The 20,269-nt window shown below is 43.0% G+C and overlaps 1 protein-coding gene across 1 annotated transcript in view; it reads left to right on the forward strand.

Annotated features, from left to right (window-relative positions):
- Positions 1-20,269, forward strand: part of PRDM5 (PR/SET domain 5) — a 114,900-nt gene that overhangs the window by 41,009 nt on the left and 53,622 nt on the right. Inside the window, exons 4-10 of the mRNA XM_019669243.1 lie at positions 8,080-8,215; positions 10,397-10,571; positions 11,877-11,969; positions 12,222-12,343; positions 14,721-14,800; positions 18,480-18,564; positions 19,764-19,921. Coding sequence (XP_019524788.1) covers positions 8,080-8,215; positions 10,397-10,571; positions 11,877-11,969; positions 12,222-12,343; positions 14,721-14,800; positions 18,480-18,564; positions 19,764-19,921 — 849 coding nt within the window. The remainder of the gene's footprint in view (positions 1-8,079; positions 8,216-10,396; positions 10,572-11,876; positions 11,970-12,221; positions 12,344-14,720; positions 14,801-18,479; positions 18,565-19,763; positions 19,922-20,269) is intronic.

A 20,269-nucleotide genomic window follows, 5' to 3' on the forward strand; every position in this document is an offset into this window, starting at 1 on the left:
GGCTGGAGGGGTGATCTAAGGAAGTTGAAAGGGCACTGGGCGTGGAGCTGAGCTTGAGGTGTCAACACAGCTCCGTCCCAGTTTGGATCCCCCAACTCCACCACCAACACCCAGGAGAGCTATTCAGTACATATTATTTGCTCTTCTAGCTCTGCCTCCCATGAGTTCGGAGTCTGAGGCAGGTTTTCCCGGAGTCTTCTCTGGTGACAGGACATTTCGATGTCGATGTGGCAGAGAGCAGCACCTTGGATGCTCTTGAGTACAGGACTTGCTCACTGTCATTGAGCCGCCAAGGTCCACGGGCTTATCAAATAGTGTGGATGCAGAATTCAAATTGCAGTGGTACCAACAGAGCAACTAGGCAACCGGCCAAAGGAGACATCGAAAGGATTTTTCACTGAACCCCAACTTAGAAATAGTTTCCTCTAATTGTTTCTTCTCTATTTCTGTATCTTCTTATCAGATTTATACAAATGGCATTTCTACAATGTTTCTTAGAATCCGTTGTTGATAGAATTGTAAGGTGCAACTAGCTGTCTAGTGATTTTCTTTAATAATACCATAGAAATATCAGGTAAGTAACTTGCAGATCTGTCTTCTAATGGGCTGTTTTCCACTAAGGTACATATTTGTCTTTCATTAGAGAAAATGTAAGTGCAATTACAAGCAATTGGTCCTATGAGGCTGTAAGGAGCAGCCCTGCTGTGGCCACGTGTTTCTGCGGGGTGTAGGGGAACTTTATGACTTATCAATGTATTAGTTTTATTCAAGTTGTAGTTCATTGGCAGGGCAAGTGAGCATGTGTAGAAATAAACTCTAGGTGGTTTATAGCGACATGGGTTTAATTCTTGTTCACACAAGTCTGGGTGGGGGGGGTGGGGCGCTGCAGCCCTCGCCACGTGGTGTCTGAAGGAAGCACTCTGATCAAGGGATGTGCGTTTTGCCGGCAGACAGGGGGGAGGGAGGAGCAGAGGTCCGGCCTGTGAGGACTCTTAAAGCTTTTCCTTACACATGCTTCCAGTCACATTTCATGGGTCAGCACAAGTCACCTGGTCACAGTACTACCGTCCACGCCCCACAGGCAGCACTCAGCCACGTGGCAGCCTGGTACATCCTGCTGCCAGGAGGGGACTGAATACGTTGCAATGCTTGATCCATCACAGTATGTGCCGTTGTCACGAGTTTTGGTTTTATTGTTAGAATAATGTTAATGGATGTACTCAGTGAATTATATATACATATAGCCTAGTGTAGAAATGATGTTTTTCCTGATGTTTATTAGCTCTGTCTGTTGAACTCTATAGAAATGATATTGATACACACGTTGGGACCGAGTCAGGGTTTTTGTAAAGAAGAGTTAAGCGAGAGGCTATTAAATATGAAGTTCTCACTTGCTATTTCAGTATATTTCTTTTTCTCCACCTTCATCCCTTGACTCCTACTTCTATTGATTACTGAGTAGGAGTCCAAACCTCCCCTCCCCCCATACTAGTCTCGGTTGTTTAGCTTTGCAAGCCCCACAGTTGTTTTGAAGACGACCTCCTTTTGTGTCGAGGACCCATTCGTCATTTTGGTTGGATAGGCTGGGTTTTCGCATCTTACTACCTTGTTCAATACAATGCATTGTGCCTTTGCCAATTTCACAATCATGGTTTTTCTTACATCGTCCCCAAGTGGAACTCAGCCTGCCAGCAAGTAAACAAAAACCAAGTCAAGTCACAGAGACGCAGCTGAAATACCAAATTGCCATGGCCTCTTCTGGAGTTGTATTTATTTGCACACAGTGGAGATTAGTATTTCCATGCAAAACAAGAGACAGTTACTTCGGCTGTTTTGAAACAGCAGAACTGAACCTCAAATGTGTGAGTTCATGAAATTTATCCTAGTGAGGCATGGCATTTGAGAAGGGACAGTGAACACACTGTCAGAGAAAGCTGTGGTTTGTAAGTAATGCCGCATGTTGAAAGGAGATAGGGAATTTGAAAAGCAGACACATTTCCTAGCTATCCAGGGGCAAATGTTTTGAGACAGTGATAGAATCAGAAAGAATTAGGCTGGAAGGCATTGTGAGCGCCTTTAGTCCTAACTATTGCCCCAATACCGCAACAGTCACATGGATAAACTCTTACCCAGTGACGCCTTATGTTATTCTATGTAATTCTCTTCTGGAAAAGGGGCCCCAACTTTACAGGGTTGTGCGTTCCAGCTTTTTGTTGCCATCCTAGGTAAATGTACCTTTTTAATTCCTTAACATTGTTCCTTTTAGCACAGTGAGGTCTGAGAGGAAAGCCTGAGCACATCAGCCTGTGTGTGTCCTTGCCACTTCTGATTCCTGAGCTAGGCTCGCATACAGATGAGTTAGGCTCCCAGGTGACTAAATCTAGCGCTGGAAGGGTCGACATGACACAGCCCAAGTCCATCATTTTACAGATGACATAAGAGTCCCCGAGATGCTAAGAGACGTGCGCAAGGTGACAGCCCCACAAGTGAGGAAACCGAAGCCAGGAGAGCGTTGTTTTTACTCCTAATTAAGTGGTCATCCTCTTGGATACAAGGTGTAAGTGGCTACTCTAAGAATGTATTACTGTCAGGCAGTCAACGGCAGGTAAGAGCCTCCCGTGCATGAGACTGAGGCCACATAGTACATGAGAAGTTCTGAGCCCAGTGTCTTTCTGACTAAAATAAGAAAATTATTTTGTGAGTCACTGAAAAGTGAACAAAAGAATAAAAAATTATATGGAGACAAATCCCCTGTAGCTCTTAAATGCACTGGGTTATTTTAGGCTCATTTGGAAAATATGTTATCCAGGAAAATGAAAATTGCAGCCTCATAGAATAACTGGTTCTGCTTTATTCCTGACCTAGCTGTGCTGGTTCTTCTCATGGTTCTAGTTCTTCCGCGGGTTCTAGACTGGCTCTAGGAATTAGTGTGTGTGGCCTCGACAATGTATTTGTCACCTCTGAGGCTCCGTTTGCCCGTGTGTAAAATGTGGCTGGTCGGGGAGTTCTTGCTGGAGATGGACCCTATTGCTAACCGCCTCCCATAAGCCTGCAGTCCACTAGGCATACTGTGTATATTCTGCATTATTTAACCTTCAGTCAACTCTTTGAGGCAGGTTAACTGTTGACCCCATTTTTTCAGATGAGGTAGCGGGGACTAAGAGAACTTAAGGTAACCTTTCCTAAGGATACATAGCTAATAATTTGTGTACTAGGATCCAAAGTCAAGTCTATCTGACTCCAGAGCAAAGTCTGCCTGTCTCGTGTACCTGACGCCTCCATCCACACCTCGCAAGATTACTGTGAAGATCTGAGGAATCAAAGTTACATGAAAACCTTTAGGAAACTGCAGAGTGCTATATCAAGTGTGAGACTTTGGTATTTGTGCTAAGTGTTCTTAGCTGTTGATCAGAAATGAGCACAAATTAGTCCAGGGGTATTATAGTTTCTGCTTTATGGATGGAGACTGAGGCCTCCAGAGATCAGGAAGATGCCCACGGGGCCAGAAGGTGGCAGACCTTTCCAGTCCCTTGTCCTGCCTCAATGCCGGCCTCTCCCTGTTGCTTCTGAGGCCTGGGTTCTTTCTGAGATGGAGGGGGTGGGATTCCATTTCCTGTGATGGAACTTCCCAAGCTGCATGCCAAGAGACCCTGCTGAGCTAAGACATTAGGCTGCTCGTGTGGGATGACATACTGATATTGGTGATAGTGTTTTTTTAAGGCCATTTACATGAAGTTAACCACTCAAAATCCATGACAGTTGAATACCACTTTATTTATATGGCAACCCTTCCATATATATATTGGGTCGTCGGAAAAAGTCATGACGTATTTTTCTGTGTTTTTCGTTGCAAAAATGTGTCATGAATTTTCCGACAACCCAATACTTTCTGCATTTAGGAATGATTATTTTGGTGCGTAAGAATCTTGTGGAGCCCCTGCCTCAAGGGAACACTCCCAGTGGCTGTATCACGTGGCACTGCCTCCGGCTATCCTGCAAATCATCTCAGCCGAATTATCCCTTTTTCCAGATTTGTTCATCTTTATACTTTTGTTTGGTAAACCCTGACAATCAGGATATTCAGAGCTCTTGTGTATGTTAATTTGCCTGTAAATCTGAATTTCATAATATGTGATGTTACCAAAACGATGAGTCTGATAAAATCTAGGTCACTACCGTTTTTCTTCAGCTTCACTCAGAGAAACAGATCAGAGTTCTGTGCTTTTCTTATCACAGTGCATTGGCGGTCCGAAGGAAGAGCTATGCAAGTATTTTATGATCTAAAATCATTTTTTTGGTTGGGGATTATGAATGAGTCTTATTTTCTAGATTGGTTCAAGAACAGTAATTAGCTTTACAAAACAGCTGGTGTTGACCGAGATTCTTGAGCACCTGAGTGAAGAGCCACATGAAAACGTATTTATACATAGAGAGAAGATATAGATTCAAAGCAAATATCTGTAGTTGTTTTATTTTGAATCCTTGAGAAGAATTATTAACTAGAGTACCATCTGTGAGTGCTTGAGGGGCATCGTCACCACCTTGTCCTTGTCCCTTCTTCTGTCACGCCCCACACACAGTCTGTCAGGAAACAGCGTCTGCCTCCTCTCCAGTCAGACTCAGAGCCTGATTACTTCTCACTGCAAACCTCACCACTGTCTGTGACCTGGTTATTCTGATAGCCTCCCAACTATAAGCAGTAAAGGAAAATATTAGTAAACTTTTTACTAGCAAGTGCTTTTCTCCTGTAGACACAGGCATTTCCGTGTTCTCCATTATTCATATCTGTAAAGCGTTGAGCCGCTATTGTGAGCACGACTTCTGGGGTGGGGGATACATGTGGTTCTTGTTCACGGCCTTGAGGAAACCATCTTTTGGGAGGTGAGAGCAACACTTATTAGAATATCATTGGGGGGTGGGGGGTTGTTACTTTGTGAGGGTGAAAAGGGTAACTATTGCATTGTTCTGTACACCTGAAACTAACAATAAATAAATAAAAAAAAAAAAAAAAAGAATATCATTGATCACACGAGTTAAATGACAAAACCACAGAAATAAATTACAAGTAAGTCCCTAGTTGACGTCAAGACATTTTATATAGAGAACTTCTAATTAAAGGAACCTACGTGGATTTAGCAGATTAGAGATGTTTTCGTGGAGGAAGATGAAAACGAGGCGCGGGAGTCCGTTTGATACGCCATCGGAACCATATTTGGAGACATGATGACTGGGTCTAGATGTTGAGAATCCTGAGCTGGGGCTGGAGATGGGGGTCGGACCCAGTCAGTGTGATGGTAGGAAGTCTTAAGTGGAGTGGAGTTATTATACATATGTATAATATATGATAGATCTAGTTTTCTATAAATATAACATTTGATAAATCTTTTACGACCAGAAGTGATAGGTGAAATAAGTAAATTTCTGAATCAGAATATTAGAATGGCCAGGCAAGCTGGAGCATGGGGCCTAGGGAGTTGATGCTGAGTCCAGGTGTCTGGTGACACCTTTAAACCCTTCTTGCCAAAGGGCAGGAGATGGGCTGGGATGAGCCTGCAGGTGGTGAGGTCGCCCCAGAGGCCTTCAGAGATTAGAAGTCTGGTGGGTTCTGACATTGGGAGTTTTTTTTTTTTCCTTTTTATCCTTTAAAAAAAAAAAGATTTGTTTCAGGTGTAGAAAGCAACATAGTGATGAGACATTTGACATTGGGAGGTTTTGAAGAGGGAGAAGCACATAAGGAAGAGTTACGGGTGATTAAATCAGTTACGTGTCGGCCAGGACGCAATGTTAAGAGGACACTTAACTATTGCGGCAGCAAATGAGAAGGGAAAGGCTCCCGCTCTGGGCGGTGGGCGGCGTTCCACGGAGAAGGATCTGGGGAGCTCTGTGGAGTCAAGTGCAGTGGCGTTCCTCCTCTTACCACATTGGCGGCACACAGATAAGACCTGTAGGTGGTCCTCGGAGCCTGTAATGCTGTCATTACTTTTATTAAATTGAAGTTTTAACTGGTTTATTAAAATTTTCTTTCATTATAGAGCCTTTAAATTGGCATGCTGTGTCTTGGGTTTGCAGTTAATGTTATGTTTTAAAATTTAAAATTGCTCTTTTCCTAAAGGCCGTCACAAAATTGTTGACTAGTAATGCTAGAAAGGCTTTTCAGTTAACGTTTTTTGGCTATTGATCATCTAGATGAGCATTAAGATTTATGATAATATTCTGAAACCTTCATTAGGGGAGCTCTTTGGACATGAGTGGCATCCAAACCCTGGAAAGCACTGCTTCTGGGTTAATTTAAAAAAAGACCTCTCTTTTGAGTGTCTGCATCGCATTTTGTTTTGTCGCCCTAAGAGTAACAATTTCGTAGAATTTCGTTCAGTAGTCTTAGGTGGCCATAACTTTTTCTGTTTCTGGAGGTATGCTCTAAGTATTTTAGGACCCTCCTTTAATTAACTGTGGCTAAGGGCTGCGTTTTCTTCAGAGCTTTGAACTTCTGAATCAGGCCTCCTTTGAGCAGTACTTGATGGACATGATCATCGTTTCTGTCTCGTCTATGGGATTTTCTGATATTGTTTTTAAAATTACAAGGTAGTCTGTTGGAAAAAAATCTAAAACAGTATTGAATATAGACTACTCCTTCTCCCAACTTCAAAATGGTAACTGTATAAGAGTTTGATGCGTGTTTTTCCAGTTTTTCATGGGAGTTGTGCTTGTGTATGCGTTCATCGCACATAAATATCATATGTGTGCACATATAGTCATTCGTTCCACACTCCTTGTCCCTCTCTCCTCTCTCCCCCTCCTCTGTCTCCCTCTTCTTTTTCTTTTTTTTTAAGCTGAGCCATCCTGCTACCTGATGGCAGCTCAACAGCTGCTCAGCTTGGGCCAGGAATCGAACCGCTGTTGCTCAGAGCTCACACTCTTGAGCGAGCTCTTAACCAACTGAGCCACTGGGCCGGCCCCCATCTCCCTCTTCTTAACGTGCGGGCTGTGATATTGCCGAAGGAGAAAGGCTGTGCTTTGCTGGATTTCACTGCTGGTGGAGCTTATGGTCCGGCCCTTCCCCACTGTGCCCAGCTCCAAGGTTCAGTAAATTCAGGCTGTGCTTTGCTTCTCTTTATCCTCATCAGCCAAACTAGGAGCCCACCCAGAACAAATCCCCACTTATGTAGAAAACAGTGATTCTGGGTGTTTCTTCTGGGGACAGCCAGCTAAGCAGCCCCAGTTCTGTTTTTCTGGTGATAGGCCCACGGTCCACGGGGCTTTTTGTACCAGGTGATTCCAAGTGTGGAGTTCCCTGGGGTTTCCTGGGAAGAAGGCTCCCTACAGCGTTTCCTCTTCTGTGTCTCTTATGGGTTGAGATTTCTTCTGTATTCGCAAACTATCATTTCAACCCTATCTGATTTCTACCTTCTAGAATTTTCTGAAAAAATATTTTGGTATGTTGATGGAACTTGTTTTCTTTTCTTCTCCCTTCTGTCATTTTAGTGGGATTTAGGGGCCCACGACGACTCAGGGCTTTACACTGCCCCAGTGCCTAGTCCAACCTTTTCTATTTCCGGTCCAGCTGTTTGGAAATTCTTTCTGGGTTCACTTGCAATTCCTTTGGTTTGTGTTGTAACTTGGAAGTTCTTTTTTCTTCCAGTTTTGCATTTAATGTTAGTCGTGATGACATCATGGCTAAGTCATTGCTGTCTGCCTGGGTGCCGAGGTGACACTAGGACCTAACAGAGTACTTTCTTGCTGTGTTTATGGCCCTTCACAAAGTGTGATGGCATAAGGCCAATTCATGACACAGAACTCCCTTTTAGAGCTTTAAATAATTATCCTTACCTCGTTTGCTAGGTATAACCATCACCATCTATAATACACATTGGTATTTCACTGGATTATTGTCAGCTCCCTTTGTCAGGTTAACGGGATCTATCAGAAACGTCCTAGTAACATTTTATGGGCACATGGTCCTTGATGTATCGTACAGCGATTTCTTAACTATCATCAGAAACAAATGAATGGGTCAGCAGATTTTTTTATTATTGAGATATATTTGTCATACCATATATCTTTTTTAAAATTTTGCCTCAGGAAGGAGAAAACATTTTCTATTTGGCAGTTGAAGACATAGAAACAGACACAGAGTTGCTGATTGGCTACCTGGACAGCGACATGGAGGCCGAGGAGGAGGAGCAGTCGCCCTTGACGGTGATCCCAGACGGGGAAGGTAAGCATGCTAAGGAGAGTCCCCACCGGGCAGAGAGGTACTCGCCTGTCCTCGGTCACCCAGGGCACAGACACGGTAGGAGAAACCCGGCTTGGACTGTGATGGAATTAGAGTCGCATTATCGTAGGGTTTTCCCAAAGTAAAGCTAGTTCTGTCTGCAGTGCCCTCAGAAGAGGTCCAGCTGTGTGCCCACCCTTCTCCCAGCAGGACAAGCTGCTGGGCATGGGAGACAGATGTGCCAGCATGACTGCCGAAGGCAGAGGCAGCTCTGGGCTCAGGCCCCCGCTGCTCTCACTGGTGTAGGGGGGTGACCGGGAGCGAGGAGTTTTGTACTGCAGCCCTGACTCTGGCCTTACTCAGCCCTGTGACCCGGTGAGTCACCACCTCTCAGGCTTTCCTTTCTCACCTGCACGTGGGCAGGGCGGCGCAGAGGTGCGCAGAGGGCCCTACACGATTCGTCCGGGCCTCGCTCTTGTTGGAGGTTCTTTGAGAACCTGGAGCTTATGGAAATCTTTTTGCTCTGATCACAGAGGCCTGCAGGATGGCTGGGCTGTCCTCGGTGGGTAACGAGTATCTTGTGACAACCGTAGGACCGACCTGCTTGAATCAGCGCTGCAGTCCCGGAGATAGGCGTCCCTTGTTTGTCATCTACCGGGGACTAGTCAGCTGTCGCTGGGCCCTGGGTCAGTCCTGTCGTGTTTCACTCCTGAGGGGAATGAGATGGCATCGGTCTCCGCCCACTGTAATAGGCAGATACTGTGGAGCGTTTCCCCATTTTGTCTGGCAAGGCTGCTTCAGAAGTGGTGCTGGTTCCTTTAGTCACCACGGTAGTCAAGTCCTTCATAGGAATTTTCTATTCTGACTGGATGCCGTTGGCTGTGGAAGTATGAACATTCTTAGCACGGCCATCTTATGCTTGTTTCTTTATTTTACTTGGATTATTTAACGAAAGATGAGGACTGTTCTGTTTTTCAAACGTGCACGACACTGTGTGGGATGTTAGATATTGGGTTATGGGAATTATTTTTGGGTTATTCTGTGTTTTCTTTGTTTTTGTATTTATTTATTTTTCTCTATTGTCCCTAGGACATGCTGTTATTGTGTCTGTTATTTTAACTTAAAATCGCCTACTTATCTATTACTACCCTGATTTTTCTTTAGTTAACAAATATCAACTCCCATCGTTTTTTAAAAAAGAATCAACAGAAACTTAAGTATGTTTTAAAAACAGATGAATCACGTACTTATAGTGTTGGTATTTTTATTTTAGAATTTTGGGTTTAGTTTATAAAACTAAAAACCAAAATTCAAAACCAAAATAACCAAACAACTAGCAAAAGAAACTGCCCAGATGTCTAACAATGGAGAGTTTCGTTCAGTGAGTTATGGCACCTTAAGTTTTTTTAAAAAAATTTGACTTGAGAAAATGTTAAATGGAAAAAGAGAGCAACATATGACATTGTATGTGAAGTGGGATATTGGAGCTCTTCCTGGGCTGTGCATGAAATAGGGTTACAGAGCACAGGTCAGGCTCAAGTCGATGACCGCGGCTGTCTCTTCATTATGGGGCTATTGGTGATTTTTATTTTCTTCACATTTCCTGCATTTTCTAAGTCTAATCTTACTTGACAATTGGGAAAGTATGTAATTTACATAGCATACTGGGAGTCTGGGTAGAGCTGGGACCGGCTGGTAGGACTGACCAGAGAGGGGCTGGCAGAGGAACCCCCCTCTTCTGCTGTCATGAACACTGCTTTTATGATCTGGGTCTTTTCTCATACATGTGACATTCTCCTTGATGACTCAGTATAGTTCTCTGTGGCTGGATTTGTCTCTTCATGCAACTAAATGTGAACTCAGGATGACCCAGTTCAGGGAAAATGTTTGCTTTTTAATTCGACATTTGTAATAGCTCTTTGAAGAGTTAACTTTAAATTAAAACTGATTTTGTATTAACTTTGGTAGAACACAAGTGCAGTGATTTAAAATAATGTATTTCTCTTTAGTAACACTTCCCGTCATTTTTCATGGATAACACTGTTAATATTCATAGAGATAATAAGAATTTACTGATCTGATACCATGAAACACAATTAATTTGATTTTAAAATGAGGGAGAATCTGAGCAGTTCGCAGCTTCTAATTTTTGTCCAATAAACCTGTGCCCCTTTAAATGTGCAGACTGCTTTGGCTGTGCCGAGGACTACGCCTGTCCCCAGTGTGAGTCCAGCTTCACCAGCCAGGACATCCTGGCTGAGCACCTTCAGACCCTCCACCAGACGCCCACGGAGGAGAAGGATTTCAAGTGCAGGCACTGCGGAAAGGTCTTCCCAGTGAAGCAGGCTTTGCAGAGACAGTGCGTGCATTAAAGAATGTCTGTAGCATTAGAAGCTGACACTTGGTTTTTTCCATTTGGTTTCTAACGTGTGTGTGTGTGTGTGTGTGTGTGTGTGNTTCCATTTGGTTTCTAACGTGTGTGTGTGTGTGTGTGTGTGTGTGTGTGAGAGAGAGAGAGAGAGAGAGAGAGAGAGAGAGAGAGACAGACAGAGAGAGAGAGGGAGAGACGGAGACATGGAGGGAGGGAGAGATCGAGCATTCTATATTGTCACTGTCATTAACTCGTTTTTTTCTTAGTATAGTATGCTGATTTTTAAAACATTCTGATTATGAATTTAAGAAGTAAACAAGGCTTATGCTAATCAGTCTTTGTCCATTTAATAACTTGCCATTAAATATCAAGCTCACTGGTTTACTAATCTGAAATTCAGATATGTATAATTTAGCTAGTGCTTTGGGGTGACAGCTCAAGTTTCACTTGTCTGCATTTGATATTCCCTCTGAAATCAGTAAAAGTTTAACATGGAGGGAGTTGAGAGTATGAGGAACAGGGACATTTTGGGAAGCACTGTTTGTTTCACTGCAACTTTGGAGGAACCATTTAGGGATGAATGTGTGCGGGATATGACGATAAGGTGGATTAAATGATACCACACACTGCTCTGTGCCCTTTATTATTTACTTATATATTTACTGCATTTAAAATTATCCTTTAAGCACTTTCAGTAATATGAATTATTAAAAGTGAGGAAGTAGATACCTATACTTGTAAACTTTTATTTTTAACAGTGTCACTTTATAATGAGCATGAAATCTTGAACATGGATTTAATGTTTCATTTTTTTATTCATTAAAGTAAAATTCTGAAATATGCTACATTTTCTGTTAAGACTATCGCCATATGTTTTATATATCCACTTTTGCTTATGAAATTTGAGATGAAAAATTTCTGCTCAAAGCTTAAAGTTAAAAATGTTAAACTTTTATAATAAGATACCATACATTTGGAAATTCTATTATAGTCTCTTAAAAAATAAACAAGCAAGAGCTATACCCTTTTTTTGTTGTTTGAGCTGTATACACTTTTTAATTCATAGAATTTAAAACTGCATTCCAGCCAGCTGTTACTGAATTTAATATTATGCATTCTACACCTAAGATACTTTTGCCGAGCTGGGTCTTATAGTTAAATTAAGTAAGACTAAAAATTTAAAAGGGCAAAAGATGGAGTGAAAACAAAGATCACAACCATGACTGTATTCAAAGTAGAGACATTCTCATCGGTTTTTGTCTAAGACTTTTTGTTCCTTTTATTTCCCCTCAGCGTTCTTCAGTGTCCAGCGAAAAGCAGCCTGAGGGAGTCTTCGCGAGGTTTCCAGTGCTCAGTTTGCAGTTCCCCCTTCAGCTCAGCATCCAGGTTTGGTGTCCGAGTTTCCCGATGTGCGCGCTGTGTCTGGGGGTCGCTTTTGGCTGCATGCTCTCAGGCGTCTTCCTGACTTAGCATCTGGCTGCGGAATTGGACGTTTCCCTTTGTACCTGCCGGGGCAATGCATGAACGACCCCGACCCTCTCCCACGGAGCACGCGCTACAAAAGCCTGCACGGTGCTCCAGTCTCCGCCGTGTCATCACCTGTGTCCTCCCTGTCCCCCTTTCCTTGCTGTCCTGTAGCTGTGAGCAGCACCAGGAGACTTGCCGGAGCAAAGCCCGGTTCGTGTGCAAGGCTGACAGCTGCGGGAAGAGGCTGAGGAGCAAGGACGCCCTGAGGAGACACCAGGAAAATGTCCACGCTGGTGAGTCACTGAGGGCGGTTTTGAAGGCCCCCCCCCGCCCTGCTGCAGCAGCCTGTGTCCCTGTCACTCTCCAGGACAGAGCTGGCGTTTCATTGTCACACAGGTGTGGCGCTAAGGCAGTGGGCGTCTTCCTTCCACTGAACACCACTTCTTCTTCGAGTTGATTTGGGCAGCGTGGGTTGTTTTTCTCTGTGACTTCATCCTGACTGGAAGTCTAGCTAGAATCTGGCTGTGCTTGGGAGTCAGGTGCATTCAGAAGTAATATTCTTAAATAATGATTTTAATGTTTCGGCTCTTGAAATTCCCCTTTTAGTATATATTTTTAAAGTACTAGGTGATGCCTTATTATTTTTACAGTAAAATGCTGTTTCTTGATGCTTATATTTCTCCTATGATGGAGAAAATTTTTGACATGGGGATTGAATGTCTGGATTAATAAAGCACATACCACTTGAATTCCTTTTAATGGCTAAATAAACAATGAGGCAAACGTAAAATGCAACTGGTGCTCAGACTTGATCTGCTTCGCACATGGTAAGCGTAGCTTGGTTTAGGAATGGACCCCCCAGCGCTGAGGCGAACAGACAGCTGCGCTGCAGTGAACTTTTCATTTGCTGAGAGTCTTTTTCTTAAGGAGGTGGAGGTTCACAGAACCCCTGACATCCCTCTGTGCTGATATTTTTCTTGTGCGTTTCCTTGTGCCCTCTGCTTGTGAAAATGGGTGGAACTGTGTCTTTCTGCATGTGGGGGAAGTGGATTTCTTCTCTTCCATCTTGTTTATTGCCACCTTCAGGAGACAAGGATCATGAATTCTCAGCCTCTGTATTGTGTGTGTGTTCATTGTCCCCAGTGTAACTTCTTCACTACTAACGTCATAGAAGCCGGTGTGAGCGCACTGGCGCATCCCACTTTGGGCTGTGTGTTAGGTGTGAGCTCTGTGTGAAAGCTCTGCGGAGCGGGGGCGTGGCCTTGAGTATCAGCTTCAGGTTGGTGCCCGTCCTGTGAGCTGTACCATGTTCTGATTTCTTCCTTCCCTTCTGAACAATGCGTGGCTCATTTAGGGAAGACAGCATTTGTCTCTGAATTCGCTGTACTTGGGCCTTCCCTCTGCTGGCAGAAGGCAAGCGTAACTCCTTGTTAGACCTGTCGACGTAGGTTTTTTCTAAGCTGTGATGTTTAAAATACTGTTCTTAATTTTCTCCATCTTTAGGACACATATTTCATGTCATTTTTAAAGTGAACTTTGCTGAACTAAGTGAAAAGGCAGACGCTTGCTGGCTACCTCTGGAAACCTGTGTTCTTCCTTGTTATTGGGCGTCGGTCTTCAGGTTGTGCTATAAGCATCATTTCTTTGAGGCTTCTTGCAGTTGGCCTTGAATATTAGAATAGTCCTCATTCTGAAAACTCATGGTGATTTTGTAGGAAACAATTTACAAGAGGAAGTTTTTTGTTTTTTATGTTGTGGGCCGTATAAAATGTGCAGCTTCCTGTTTCCAGCCCGAGGTCACCACCATGTACACCTTCTGCTGGCCCATAGTCTGTCTCTCATTCGTTCTCTCTCTCTTGCTTCTCCCCTTTTCTCTGTGACTTACAGACTTTTGGGGGCAAGAATATTCCATACTTAGAAGAGCAAGCAAAGCAGTGTTCACACAATGTGGCTGTAGAACCCTTTTCTAGAAAGGCAGGGTATTCCAGGAAAGGGAAGATGGTGCAGCTTTCACCACTGATGATGACAAATGTCCCTGGTTAGTGAAATGAACTGAAGATGCTGAGAAGAGTGAAGCTGAATTTTTAAAGATGCATCACATCCTCCCATAGAAACCAGAACTCGCGTCGGATGTTTTCTGCCCAGCTCCTAGAAGCATGCTGAGCCCATGGGCACTTAGTGACTGCATGTCTCAGGCATTGCCTACCTTTGTCAGTAATGTGTTCCTGAGTATTTTTGAAAGTTGAATCTGAAATCAGCCCAATATCAGATTTCTCTGAATGTAGGAAAACTAACTTTGTATAAAGTCTAGTTATGGCTTTGTAGGTGTTGTTGTCCTTGAACCTGGGGACGCTGGTAGAGTGGGGAGAGCCTTCAGTTACCCAGGAGAAAACGGAGAGCGTGCAGGGGCTGACTTCCTCACCCACTTCCCATCATTCTCATTTGCTTCGACTCCGTGGACGCTAACGGAGAGATTTTTGTACTTACGGGAGATCACATTTATCTGTGCTTTGGGTGAATAAACTTTCCCCATATTTCTTCCCAGAGGAGCTAGGACTCCAGTTCAAAGGTGAAAAATAGCATGAGGAGAGAAACACCTAAAAACACTGTGTCTGTTGCTGCTCTTCATAGTCTCATTTAAATCATGATGGTATTTTGTTTTTATTTCAGGAGACCCTAAGAAAAAGCTCGTATGTTCGGTGTGCAATAAAAAGTGTTCTTCAGCATCCAGCTTACAGGAGCATAGAAAGGTCGGTAAGATCAAGGTTCATGTTCATCAGACAACAAGACCTTTTAGTCACTTATGGTGTCTGTCATGCAAATTTGTAGTTGATTTTTTTATATTGTAAAGACAGAGCTTAGCCGTTAAATACGAACCTATTTTTTTTTTTTTTTTAAGATTTTTATTGTGGAATTGGGGGAGGGAACAGCGCTGGGGAATTGGGGAAGGGGAACAGACAAGTTGCTGTCCTTTTGTTCTTCAGTCTAGTTGTGGAGGACGTTGCTTCACTGGCCCATGTTGTTGGTATTATCATTGTGCTCTTCCCGGGTGAGGCAGATCGGTTGCTGGCCTCTAGACCACTCACAGCGGTTCTTGGCAGCTCACACCGGCTGCCAGCCACTCATGCTGGCTGCTGGCCACACACGGTAGCTTATGGCAGCTCACTGCAGCAGGGGCTGCAGCCTATGCCGTCACCGGCAACTCACGGCAGCCCAGCTCCAGGTCAAGCTGTTGTTCAGCATCTTAGCTGTAGAGGGCGCAGTGTCACTGGCCCTCATATGTGGGATCCGAACCGGGGCCCTCTGGCGTCCCAAGCCACTTCTTAACCATCGCGCCACTCGGCTGGCCCTATATTATAATATATTATATATTATATTTTACTATACTATATTATGGTATTTCAACAAAGATGATCTATAATATATAAGTGATTATTTTCTCCTTTCACCTGTTTTTTCAGAATATCTAGGAGCGTATAGTATTTTCTTTTAGTGATTTAATACCAAAGGAGAGGGGAGATAGTACCAGTGAAAGTAAAATTTCACTTTGTTGTATTTTGTAAAATGAACTTTGTCTCTCTATTTGTATATAGAGGAATTCCAAAGTAACTTGACAGGCCTTAAAATTCATATAATATTCAATCTGATAGCTGTAAACATGTGCTTTGGATTTAACCCATAACATATGAAACAGTTAAATTGCTGTGTTAAGATGCCTGCGGCCGTATCCTGATATTGAGTGACTTTGATCCTTAGGGGGAAAGAACGGACCAAGCGCGGGACTGAGCGTCAGGACTGTGCGTGTGCTCTGCTTCTGGCTCTAACCCTCGTGTAATAGGGGCCTCTGTCTGTTTCTTCATTTATTAAATGTGACATTGAACTGACCAGTGCTTTTTAAATTTTTTCTCTGTCATGCAGCTTTTGGTTTTTGTTTTTTCAGTTTCCAAATGGTTATTTTATCAGATTGTTTAGAAATACGGAACCCTTGAAGAATTTGTGTGTCATTCTTGTGCAGGGGCCATGCTGATTTTCTCCGTATAAATCCACTTTTAGTATATGTGCTGTGGAAAATGTCCTCTTTTCCATTTATTTTCTTCGTACTATAAGAACTCGTTTTTCGTGGTAGAACCGGTTTTATCTTAGATCTAAATCGTACCTGGTGCTGATGGAATAGAGCACCTACGATGTCTCTACAGGTGTCAGTAACTGATTAACTCAGGGCGGCACAGCTCCTCTGACAGCCTTTCGGAAGCCACAGGCAGCTTTGACTGACCCCACTTTTTACTTGACCGCTTACATACCGTTGGTAGGTCTAGTGTCTAATAGAGTTTGGTTGCAGTGCTTTATCTTGCCAGCAGATGGTGCTTTATGACGCCAGATTACCTTATGGTCCAGGGCCGTATCCTAGGTTACTATGTACTCTCCTACATTCCAATACCATGTATTATGGTCCCTCTTGAAAATTATTTGGGACTTCAGATTAAGTTAATACCCTCCATATCAGTTTAGCAAGCTAGACCTCTTACAAAATGTGCTTTACTTAGCATTAGGCATAAATAAATAGCATTACCTCTCATTTTCACTTTCAATCTGATTCTTTTATTAAACTTTTTTAGGAATTTTGAAAACAGTTTTGGCCTGACGTTTTCACTATAAATAAGATATTCAATGCAGAAATGCTTTCAGGCATAGTAAACGCTCTATTTTATAATTTGGGGACTATCAGTTCAACCTTTAAAAATGTTTCATGTTTCAGAAACCATGAGAGTTAAAAAGTGAACACATATGAGCACTATTTTGCAGTATTTTTGCAACAATTACCATTTTATATACCTATTACTAATTTAAAAAATTTTACATACTGATAAAAATTTAACATTAAAAATTTAAAAAGCTAAATGCTCTTATTCACGGATGACTGAGAAGGCACATTTTCTTTTTTAGAGTACCTCGTTCTATATTATGTAGTATAGAAACACAGAGTTTAAGACTATACATCTGTTCTTACTATGTTTAAATAAACATGGCACATCGTATCGTTGCTCCTCAAATGCGGGTGTGCAGCTGAAGCCCCTGTTGAGGGTCTGTGATGATTAAAAGGCTGCCTGCCTTTAACACGTCTTAGGCTAAGAGCCTTTCCTGTGCCGCATGGTACTGTCTTCTGAGTACTTGTGCAGGTAAGTGCCACTCTGCTTTCTGAGGGGCCGTACAACTCTCTAGACTGTTCCTGTCCCCCGATCCGATTAGATGCCGCCGCATCTGAGCAGGGCTGTAAGTCGGACCTGGAATGACCGCTTTCTGCATCTGCCTTGTTTTTCTACCTTTGCCCTGCTTTTCATGACTGAGTTTACAGACTGATCGAGAGTCAGCTCTGAGGAAAGCAGAAGGCGGGTGGACAGCCTGTGACATTTGGGTGGGCACAGGATTGAGACACAGGCCTGTTAGCCTTGCCCGGGCTGTTTCCCTGCCGTGTCCCGTCTTTTCGTGGCCACTTAGATCAAGGGAGCCGTTCACCAGGAGGCAGCCTTGTCTCCCACGCTTGCTCATGACTCACTGCTGTCCCAGGTCTGTGCCTTCGCCTTGACCGTCCCCTGTGGAATGGCCCTAGTTATCTTCCGGAAGCACCCTGGTATCTTGGCTCCCTGCACAAGGGCCTTTGCTGCTCTGGGAATCAGCATTGTGAGCATTACTGTTAATGAGCTTGAAACAAAAACATGACGTTTTCAAGTCTTCAGCAAAACAGTGCTGTGCTTAGTTCCTTGGGGTGATCGATGCTTCTAATAGGGGACTCCGTGCAGAACACGCCTCCTAGAACCTCGTACATTGTTTTGATAATAAAATGGACTTACACTTTTCACACCACCCAGCCAGTTTCTCAGGTTAGTGTCTGGGAGGGAAAGAACCAACCTTCAGATTCAGTGTGATTTTTATGGCAGCCAGTTGTCTGCTGAAGTCATCTTCCCCTTACTTACTGTGGGGTTTGATTATTCTTTTGTCTGCGGTCCTCCTATCGCACGAGAGCCTTGCTGTGAGCAAATGTGTTTCAGAATCCTATGTCTTCTTGTCTTTCATGGGAATTAATGTCTTGTTCTGTACTATAATACATACAGTTAAGTTTAAAATACTGTTGACTACTGTAAAGGCAATATTATTACCTGCAGGTTACATATTTCCATGTCTAAATTTGTGCATGACATAAAGAGTTAATATGTACTAGTATAATTCTTTATAGAGAATATAAATTTAATATGTACTAGGTAACTTATGCTCACTCTATGTAGGATAGTATGAACAAGTCAGGGCTGAATTATGATATACGGTTTGGACACTGCAGTAGCTACTTTCCACATATTTATACTTTTACTTTGAGCTCTATATAATTTATTTGGCTTTGACAGTTGGTTTAGCTGTCAATTTAACCTTTTGCAGATTCACGAGATATTTGATTGTCAAGAATGTATGAAGAAATTTATTTCAGCGAATCAGCTAAAACGTCACATGATCACCCACTCAGGTAAAATACATATTTTTTAAAATTTATATTGAAATCACTACAAAAGATTCCCTTTGTCATTTTCAGGAGCTCTCAGAGTAATTATTGGGAGACCTGGCTATTGGTTTTAGCTTGGCCATTCACGAGCTGTGTGATTTTGAACAAGTTATGTAACTTCCCCAGACTTAAGTGTGGACTGAATGCTATTGGAAATCTTCAAAACCACCACTTAATTTGTTACTTATTCCTCCCTGAACCTCAGTTTCTGTATTATTCTTCTATGAAATGGGATACTGACTCCTATCCTTCAGAATTGCATGAAGGTTAAATGAGCTCATGCATGTACTGTGCCAGCTTAGGGTCTGACGCCAGCGAGGGAGGCAGCAGTTAGAGTTCCTACATTTCTAGATACTTGTACATTCTAAGTAAGGTATTAGTAAACATTAGTGAGAAATTTATAAATACGTTTTGAAAATACAAGTTTTGAAAACCATAGCTTCATTTAAAGCAAGTCTGCATAATAGATCTGTTATACAGATTTAAAAAACTCAGCTGTGAAAGTAAGTTTTGCTTTATGAAGCCTCTCTCTCTCGAGTTCAGGGTGTCTGTAATGGGAGGCCGTGGAAGTCAGGTTCTCTTTGAATAGCCACTTTGGCGATAGATATATTTTGGCAAATGAAAATAGGAGATCAAAAACAGCAGCTTTCACACATGCTGTGTTTGAAACAAACAGTATTTTTTATCTAGTTGTCCACCTTACATGAATGTCGTATAAATGTGGGTTTTACACAGGGATGCAAGGGCGCAGTTTCTGCAGAGACTTGGAATCTCGGCCTGTATGGGGTCACGTGGCCAGTCGGTTGCATCCACGCGGTTGGGCCACTCGTAGCAGTCACAGTTGGGACCTTGACATAAACCCACACCTGCCAGCAGAGTTTTTTCACCTACACGTAGGGTTGCTTTTTTGAATGTAAACTTTTTCTTTGTATCTAAGCTACTTTATACATTTAGTTGACAAAACGGGGGTATAAAGAACAAGCTGGCACTTATTTTGTGAACAGGCCCCGCGATCTAACAGCTGGATCGGGCAGTAGATTTTGTTCATTTGTGCTCAGTGTTTTAGCTGACTTATCCATGAGAAGTAATATGAGGTAAGGCTGTTTCTCTTTTTATCCTTTACTTTATATAGATATGAGATTGTCTCCACTCATTTTTCACAGAGAAACGACCCTATAATTGTGAGATTTGTAATAAATCTTTCAAGAGGCTTGATCAAGTGGGTGCCCACAAGGTTATACACAGTGAAGACAAACCTTACAAATGCAAGCTGTGTGGAAAGGGATTTGCCCACAGAAATGTTTACAAGAATCACAAGAAGGTAACAGCTTATTCATGTTGTCGCGCTTTTTTCTTTGCTGATCTGCTGACATGACTTCCAGTTGTTTCCCTTGCAAGGAAGTTTCTGTGTGCCTGGGGCAAGCTGTACCTGGGGTAACTAGAGAAGCTCCTGTGCTGACGTTAGCCCCTCACCCAGGCCACGAGCCCCGGGGCCTCCTTCTGCCTTCCGTTCTCTGCTGAAACGGCTCCCCTCCCGAGCAGCGCCACCCAGAGTTCCCCAGGGCTGTGCGATGGCCGTGTTTATTCCCTTCCTTCTTTCTCTGAAGTCCGACACTCTTGTTCATGTTGCCTCCCTGAAATTCTCTTCATCTGTGGTGTCATCACAGTT

The sequence above is a fragment of the Hipposideros armiger genome, unplaced genomic scaffold (genome assembly GCF_001890085.2).
Source record: "Hipposideros armiger isolate ML-2016 unplaced genomic scaffold, ASM189008v1 scaffold_1, whole genome shotgun sequence".
In the NCBI taxonomy this organism is placed as follows: Eukaryota; Metazoa; Chordata; class Mammalia; order Chiroptera; family Hipposideridae; genus Hipposideros; species Hipposideros armiger.